At 47.0% G+C, this 9,118-nt stretch overlaps 1 protein-coding gene across 1 annotated transcript; it reads right to left on the reverse strand.

The window, feature by feature from the left end:
* Nucleotides 1-274: 274 nt before the first annotated feature.
* CCL5 (C-C motif chemokine ligand 5) lies at nt 275-5,679 on the reverse strand. Its single transcript, XM_066255383.1, has 3 exons — nt 5,539-5,679; nt 4,318-4,429; nt 275-502 (listed from the first exon to the last, which is right to left on the reverse strand). The coding sequence occupies exons 1-3, from the start codon at nt 5,612-5,614 to the stop codon at nt 415-417; spliced, it is 276 nt and encodes a 91-aa protein (XP_066111480.1). The 5' UTR covers nt 5,615-5,679; the 3' UTR covers nt 275-414.
* Nucleotides 5,680-9,118: the final 3,439 nt, after the last annotated feature.

The raw sequence follows: 9,118 nt of genomic DNA on the forward strand, positions 1-9,118 counted from the left end.
AGCCAGCTTTGTAATTGCCTTGAGAATTTTAATGGAGAGCTGGTTTCTCACTTTTGCAGTCAGCCTATCCCAGGAGGGGCCGAGATCAGAACTTTGGCTGTGGGATATTACCAGAGAAGCCCAGTTTTTCTCCCTTCTTCACCTCCAGGGGCACGCTGACATCCTTCCTGATTGCCAAGTCATGGCTGAGCTGAGGGGCCTGAAGTTAGAAGCCCAGGGCGCCCTGTGCACAGCGCAGAGCCTTGGGGTTCTGGGAGGCCTTAGGTGGGGGAGGCTACTATAACTGCTCCTGTGTGGTGGAACTGAGGCCCTCCAAGGAGGGCTGGGAGTAGAAGATTGGGGAGAAGTCTTCTAAGCTGGTTAGGACAAGAGCAAGAAGCAACAGGAAAGTGTGCACAAGTTCAGCCCTCCATCCTAGCTCATCTCCAAAGTGTTGATATAGTCCCGCACCCATTTCTTCTGCGGGTCGGCACACACCTGGCGGTTCTTTCGGGTGATAAAGCTGTGGGAGAGAAGAGAGTGAGATCTGGTCAGCGCCGGGCCAGCCAGTTCGGGAACAAGATGGACTGAAGGGTAAGAGGAGGAGATGATGATGGTACCGGCGGGTCATTTTTGGAGCTCCATTAGATTGTGTCTGTGGCTTTAAGGAAAGGACATTTCCTCTTCTGTTGATTCAAAGGGCTCCAAGCCAGAAGCAGATTTGTGTGCCTTGTAACATACAAACCTCATGCAACCTGGACAGCTAAGGGGACTTGGGGCTTGAGGAGCCCAGGCTTGAGCTGGTCAACCACAGGCCTTGTCTCAGCACTTCTGTTGCAGACACTGTGCTGGGCGCTCAAGATGCAGAGAAAAAGGGGTGTCCTCCCTCCAGGAACTGGGTCATGGCTGAATAAGTGAGAGACAAGAAGTGGGAAAACAAACCTGCGAGGGGCCTGAGCCTCAGTACTTTTTAAAAAGCTCCTTGGATGGTTAAAATGTTTGCCCAAGGTTATGAAGCTCTGACGTAGAGGTAGGAGCTGTAAATGTTGGACTGGATTCATTATATGAGGTCTGCTTGAATGGACCTAGAGGCTGTTATGCTAAGTGAAATAAGTCAGACAGAAAAGACAAATACCATATAACCCCATGTATATATGGAATCTAATGAACAAAATAAATGAACTATCCAAACAAAAATGAACGCATGGGGACAGAGAACAAACTGACGCTTGCCAGATGGGAGGGGCGGGGGGCTGGGCGGGGGATTGAAGAGGTTAAGAAGTACAGATTGGCAGTTACAAAATAGCCATGGGGATGTAAAGTACAGCTTAGGGAATATAGTCAGTAATATTGTAATAACTGTGTACAGTGCCAGGTGGGTGCTAGACCTATGGCTGGATCACCTTATAAATTATATAAATGTCTAACCATTATGCTGTACACCTGACTAATAGGATACTGAATGTCAACTGTAATTGAAAGACAAAAATTAAAAAAACACCCGTCCTTCAAAAAACCCCCAAAACCCTACAAACCTGTGATTTGGCTTTAGATAACAACAGTGCCTGGTACACGGCAGACACTCAACAAATGGATACATCTATGTGTGTGTGTGTGAATGAAGGGACATAAACTGGAGTCTTGATTTGACCATTTACTAATTGGATTACCCTGGGCAAGTCATTTAGGACCTCTGAGTATATTCCCTTATCTCTAAAATGTGGATAGAAATAATTCCTTCTGCCTAACCAGGTGGTGGCACAGTGGATAGAGCGTTGACCTGAGATGATAAGGACCCGGGTTTGAAACCCCGAGGGCGACAGCTTGAGCATGGGTTCATAGACATGACCCTAAGGTCACTGGCTCAGCTGGAGCCCCCCTGTCAAGGCACATATGAGAAAGCAATTAATGAATCACTAAAGTGCCGCAACTATGAGTTGATGCTTCTCATCTCTCTCCCTTCCTGTCTTTCCCATTCTCTCTCTCTCTCTAAAAAAAATAAAAAAAAAATAAAAAAATAATTTCTACATTGCACAGGTATTGAGAAGGTCAAATGAGATGGTGTGTATGCAGTAGTTTTAGAAAATACCATACATACATTGTCATTATTGGAAATCTATGGGACCTCTGTTTTAGGGTGGATCAGAGCAACATGAGACCAAAGGTCCTGGTACAGGGCGCCATGGCTCAGAGAGGTTGAGGGCCTTGAGATATTGGTAATGTCAAAGCTCTTCTACTAATTAACCGGCCAGAATGTGCAGGGAGGTGTAGGAAAGCCAGAGACCTTATCTCTATAGGTGTTGATGGCATATGTTGAGGGTATTAAAAGGCTGGAGATCACCCTGGCCGGTTGGCTCAGTGATAGAGCATTGGCCTGGTGTGTGGATGTCCCGGGTTCGATTCCCAGTCAGAGCACACTGGAGAAGCCATCATCTGCCTCTCCACCTCTTCCCCTCCCCCTTGTCTCTCTCTCTCTCTTTCTCTCTTCCTCTCCTGCAGCCATGGCTTGATTGGTTTGAGTGCATTAGCCTGGGCACTGAGGATGGCTCTGTGGAGCCTCTCTGCCTCAGGTGCTAAAAATAGTTAAGTTGGAAGCATGGCCCCAGAAGGAGGCTGCTGGGTGGATTCTGGTCGGGCGCATATGGGAGTCTGTATCTCTATCTCCCCTCCTCTCACTTGGGGAAGAAAAAAAGGCTGGGGATCACAGGCTCAGTTTAGTTGCCTGCCTGACCTGTTACTGGGAAACTGGTTCTGTCTGGGAGAACCTGGGCCTAGCAAGCAGTGCTTCCAATTCTCATGTTACTTGGGGCTAACCCTGCCTACTTGCACCTTCTTGGTTTGGCTTCTCCCTCGGGATGTTTTCAGACAAAGTGAAGGTTTAGGTTGTCTGATGAGAACGAGGAATCTTGGTCCCTTTCATGGACCCTGCTCTATCGTGGGTAGTGTTTGCTCTCAGGGAAGCTGCCTCCCCTTTTCTGAGCCTCAGAGCCACGTGACCAGCTCTCTCTCCCACCCTGCCATGCAGACGAGAGAACGGGGGCAGAAGGAGTATTCTGGGCTCTTGTGCCTCCTAGTGTTTTTCTTATATCGGGTGGTGAGAGAGCTTCAGACCGAGCCCCTCCCTTTCTTTAAGCCTGGTGTCATACAGGAAATCCTGATGACTCACTATCTTCTCCCCTTAGGTCTGCTTGGCCTGTGGCCAGGAAGTCAATGGTCAGGAAATGAACATCTGAGGTCAGGGTCACTCAGGTGGTCATCTCTTCCTGCTCCCTGTAGAATGAGAACCCTGAGAAGAGCCCCTGCTCACCAAGCCTTCTCTTTCTTTCCCCACATTAGGGCCCCCTACCTGCCTGACCTCCCGCTTACTTTTTTTTTTTTCTCTGTCTCTTGGGAGCCTCCACCTTCACCTGTCCTTTGAGAATTGCTCAAAGTTACTGCCCTTCCTGTGCTTAACGAATATCTATTGAATGAGTTAGTGAATGAATTGCATTCACTCATGAAGTTTCACTTCATCATTACATAGAAAACTTCGTGATTGCCCCATTTTCGTCCTTTAAGTCTCTTATGGTCTTAAATTTCTATGCGACTCTCACTAATGACCTTGCTATAGTAGAAAGAGGAGGGTTCAGAGACAGACTGTACCCCGCACTTACTGTGCAACCTTGGGCAAGTCACCAAACCTCTCTGGGTCTCAGTTTTATTATCTGAAACATGGAGAGAATTATGCATACCTGTCAGGGCGATTATGATGAGATTTAGAGATAATGCGTGCAAGACATTTGACACACTTTAGGCACTTCCTAGGTACTGCAGCTTATTATATTTTTTCAAATGTAAATTTTTTCAGATGTAGCTTGCATATTTAAATCTCATTTTATTATTTCTTTGCCAATTGATAGTTTTTTGTTTGTTTTTTAATATACAAGTGACTGCAACTAAGACCCTGACCTCTGACCTCTCTTTCCTAGTTCTTCTGAAGATGTAGGTGGATTTGATTGGCTGTGGGATACGGAAGACTTGGCGGGGGGGGGGGTTCTTCAATGGAAAGGGATGACCAAGTCGATCTTCATGCAGGGGCAGTGCAGATGATGTTCAAGTAAAAGTCCCATCTGTAAAGATCGGAGACCCAACCTAGACCATCAGAGTCAGGCGGATCTTCCGAGAAGACCTGATCTACTTTTCATGACAGCTGGGGAGTCTGAAGCTAGAGTGGGAGGAGCCATGGCTGTTTGAGCAGTGAGAAGATGGGTGGGAGTGGAGGGCGCCTGGAGGGTGGGCTCTGCCACAAAAGATGTCCCTTCCGCACCCCCCTGGAGGTTCCACGGGACTGAGACTCACACGACTGCTGGGATGGAACACTTGCTGCTGGTGTAGAAATACTCCCGGATGTGGGTGCGGGGCAGTGGGCGGGAGGTGTAGGCAAAGCAGCAGGGGGTGGTGTCCGAAGCATCTGGGAGAGGGAAGGAAGGAGACCCTGTATCATTGCCAGTATTTTTCATGATTTATCTTAAATCAATGACTATCCTCCTTTGGCTGAAATGGAGGTTCAGAGAAATGAAGTCCCTTGGCCATGGACAGGATCGAGTGGGGATTCCAGCAGAGGACTGAGAGGGTCGCCCCAATTCCTCATCTAATCCTGGAGCCCAGCTGTAGCCTTCTCCCTACATCATAACCCCCGTGCCCTCGGCTCTCAGGGCATGCTGGGCCTCCTCCTGACTTGTCTTGCCCTCCTAGGACCCTCGATGGATTCAGAACTTGGCTTCTTTGAAACCTAGGGTGGGCTGTGGGAAGGCTTCTAAAACTCAGACTGAAGATGCATATTGGATCCTAGGAGCCTTGGCTGAGGTGTGGTAAGAAGGGCTCTAATAGACAATGAGGACTTATTTTGGTCAGTTAATTCAGGACAACCCTGGGCAATGTTAGCTGCCACTTCTAGGCAGAGTAAGAGTGTTTAAGAGCCAGAGAGAACTGGGTTTGAACACCAGATTCCCTACTTTCTAGCTGTGTGATCTTGGCAAGTTACTTAACCTCTCTGGGCTTCTGTTTCCCCATCTGTAAGTCAAGGACAGCTAATCAGAGTAGTTGTGACTATTAAGTAAATTGATATATATAACATGCAATCAGCATAATACTTGACCCATAGTAGGTATTTAATTAGCTTTCATTATCCTTTCTCAAGCCTAATTTTTCCAAGCTATGAAATGGGAAAAATGAGACTGTCCCAGGAGGGTTTTAGTTAAGTGCTTATAAGTCTCTGAAACCCTGCCGGTGTGAGGCATGAGTCAGTCATGTTTTGAGGTCAGCTTCAGCTGCCTCATCAGCCCAGACTCAGCACCTGCAAGCTTGGGTCATAGACCCTGAAGGACACAGGACAGTTATTCAGAGGGTCCCTGCCATGAAGTAGCTTAGAGATCTATCGGAGACCACTGGACATCTGGGAAAAGCAAGAAGTAATAGTGTAAATCATAAGATCCAGACAGTCTAAATGCTATAGTTGAAAAGAATGCAAGATCTGGGCTAGCCTGGTGGTCTGACTCAGGTGGTCAGGACAGGACTTACATGGGGAGGCAGATGCAGGAGCGCAGAAGGCCGCCGCGGTGAGGATGACAGCGAGGGCGGCTGCGGAGACCTTCATGGTACCTGCAGGCAGAGGCTGGGGAGGTCCTGTGCTGTCCTAGGGTGCTCTGCTGGGACTCTATGCAGCTCAGGTTGGCCCTTTATAGGGAGTCAGGCCAGTAGAGGGGGCCCTCCCCCCGCCCCCCCAAGGGGAGTTTCCGAAACAGTAGCCATGCATTGGCTGAGCTCATAAGTGAAACTGCATTAAACAGAAAAGAAAATTGCAACAGCCTCCGGAAATTTGAGGCTCCTTTCCTTTTCCTTCTCCTTCTCCTTCTCCCTCTCCCTTTCCTCCTCACCACCCTCAAATCCAGAGTGAGCACATGGATTCCCCCTTTGCCCCCCCAGGAAGAGCTAGCACAGGCTGGTGGTAGAGAACCACTTCCTCTGCTGGCATCCTCAGCATCCTCCTCCAGTGGGGTTCCTCCCCAGAGGTCAGGAAGCTGCTTCCCTAGGGCAGATGGAGGGGCAGTTAGGACAGGATCTGAAACTACTAGGTGTTTATTTGGTTGCTTTCAAAGTTCTTTCCGATGCATTACAGGTCTGTGTTCTCTCTCTCTCTCTCTCTCTCTCTCTCTCTCCTCCCCCCTCTATCCCTCTCTTCCCATGGAAGAAAGTTATTTATGGGGTTTTTATTGAGAAGGGGATCCTCTGACATGTAGTCCCCACGGGAGGTGATTGGGGCAGTGGATCTGAACTGGGCATTGGCAACCTTTCCACCAGAGATGAATTGGAATGGGTAATGGCTACAGGGTCACCCCATTTACTTATTGACTGATCTTTTGAAAAGTTGCGTAGTGTCTTTGAACTTATAGGCTTGTTGAGAGAGAGATGATGATCACTAGCCATTTACTGAAGGCTGACTCTGTGCCAGCCACTGTTCTAAGGGCTTCCCATGTGTCAACTCATTTACTATTAAAAAAATTTTTTTTGTTTTGTATTTTTCTGAAGTGAGAAGTGGGGAGGCAGAGAGACAGACTCCCACATACGCCGCACCGGGATCCACCCAGCGTGCCCACTAGAGGGTGATGCTTTGCCCATCTCAGTTGTTGCTCTGTTGTAACCTGAGCCATTCTAGCGCCTGAGGCAGAGGCCATGGAGCCATCCTCAGCGCCCGAGCCAACTTTGCTCCAATGGAGCCTTGGCTGCGGGAGGGGAAGAGAAAGAGAGAGAGAGAGAGAGAGAAAGGAGAGGGGGAAGGGTGGAGAAGCAGATGGTTGCTTCGCCTGTGTGCCCTGGCTGGGAATCGAACCCGGGACATCACATGCCGGGCCAATGCTCTACAGCTGAGCCAACCGGCCAGGGCTCATTTACTATTATTATGTCCATTTTCTCACTTTACAGATGGGGATTAGTAAGTGCTGGGATCTCATCGCGTTTCTAGGAAACAAAAAGCTACAGATTATGAAAGCTGCAAAGGGATTCTGAGATCATTTATCTGTGTTGCAGAGGAGGAAACTGAGGCCCAGAGACTGGGAATGACTTTCTAAGAATACACAGTGAGTGAATGATGGGCTCAGAACCCCAGTGCCCTAGCTCCTGCTTCAGTGCTCTGTCCACCAAGAACTGCTCCCCATCCCAAGGTTCATGGTTGGAGACATCCTTGAACTGAGCCCATGTGGTGGTCTTGATTACAGCCAGGCTTCTTGCCCCTTCCAAAGAGCTGGACACAGTAATCTTCTCAATTCCTATTCGGATAATTCAGAATTAGTGACAGTTTGGCCTGGGCTGGGCTGAAGTTGACTTCTGAATTATCTAAGTGAAAAGTGTCTGTTGACAGTGACAAAAGCAAACAAACTGAAAAAAGAATATTAACTTTAAAAGAATGTAATCTTATACCAAGACCGTTTCCTTGCTAGCTACTGTCATACAGGTAACGGTGGTGGAGAGTGACCAAATCACCCGGAAAGGGAAGTCCCTGTGTTCTTTCTTCCTCACAATTACGTTGAAGCAGGGTGGTTATTACTCTCATTTTGCAGAAGCAGAAACTGAGCCTCGAGACTGGTCATTAAGGTCCCCAGGGTCATACAGCTAATATGTGTTTCTGATGACCTGGAGAAGCTCTTTCTACTCACTCACATCTGTCAGGCATTTAATATTAATAGTTATTATGTCTTTTTTTGGTGCCAGGTGCTGTTCTAAGCTTGTCACTAGACTCCTCTCATTCCTTTCTTATTAACCAATTAACAGTAGAAACACAATTTTGGAAGGCATGGCCATCTCATTTAAAGAAATAAATTGCAGCCTGACCTGTGGTGGTGCAGTGGATAAAGCGTCAACCTGGAAACGCTGAGGTCGCCGGTTTGAAACCCTGGGCTTGCCTGGTCAAGGCACATATGGGAGTTGATGCTTCCAGCTCCTCCCCTTCTTCTCTCTATCTCTCTCTCCCTCTCTCTCTCCTCTCTAAACATGAATAAAAAAAAAATAAAAAAAAAAAATAAAGAAATAAATTGCAAACACTTCAGAAACACTCATCCATCCACACAGCAATGTTCTGCCTGTTTAGTCGTTCCCTTCACATAGCCTCCTTAGTTACCAAACATGTGGGACACTATGTGGCCTGTTGGCTAAGAGCAGGGGCTTTGGTGTTTCTCCCATTTACCAGATAGGTGGCCTCAGACAAGTTACTCAATCTTTTTGGTCTCAGTTTCCTCATCAATAAATCAGGAATAATAATGACTGCTCCACAGCTGTTGAGACAACTAAGTCCCAATAAATGTGCTTATGCTGTGAGTTCTTAGTACAATGCCTAAGCATATTAAATACTTAATGTTAGTTATTATTATAATATTATTACGAGTAAGAAAATGGTGGTCCCTTTAAGGATATTCTATATTTTAGGCTTTTCAGCAATCTACACAAGACCCCAATTAATAGGGATTAGTAACCTCTTATTTTATTTTATTTTATTTTATTTTATTTTATTTTAGTGAGAGAGGAAGGAAGAGAGGGTAAGGGAGGAGAGAGGTAACAAACATCAACTTGTAGTTGCTTCACTTTAGTTGTTTATTGATTGCTTTCTCATATGTACCTTGACTGGGAGGCTCAGGCCAAGCCAGTGACCCCTTGCTCAAGCCAGCAACCTTGGGCTTCAAGCCAGTGACCTTGGTATCAAGCCAGTGACTTTTGGGCTCAAGCCAGTGACTTTGGGATCAGGTCAATGATCCCGTGCTCAAGCTGACGAGCCTGCACTCTAGTCAGTGACGTCAGAGTTTCAAACCAGGGCCCTCAGCATCCTAGGCTGATGCTCAACTCACTGTGCCATCTCCTGGTCAGGCTTTAATTTATTTTAAAGTGACCTTTATTTATTTTTAAGCAAATGGATCAGTCGAGGCTTAGGTTAAGGGACTTGCTTAAGGTTCTATAGCCTTTAAAGTGGTAGAACTCAACACTGAACCCAAGTCTGGGTTCATGGACTTTCTACCGCATTGTATTGTTTCTAGAGAAATCCTGAACATTTTGCTAAGGTTCAGTTGTTCCATGTGGGCTCCATTTCTGTTTCCTTTTCTTGATCTTAGTTTCT

Source organism: Saccopteryx bilineata, chromosome 2 (assembly GCF_036850765.1).
Source record: "Saccopteryx bilineata isolate mSacBil1 chromosome 2, mSacBil1_pri_phased_curated, whole genome shotgun sequence".
NCBI classification, from domain to species: domain Eukaryota; kingdom Metazoa; phylum Chordata; class Mammalia; order Chiroptera; family Emballonuridae; genus Saccopteryx; species Saccopteryx bilineata.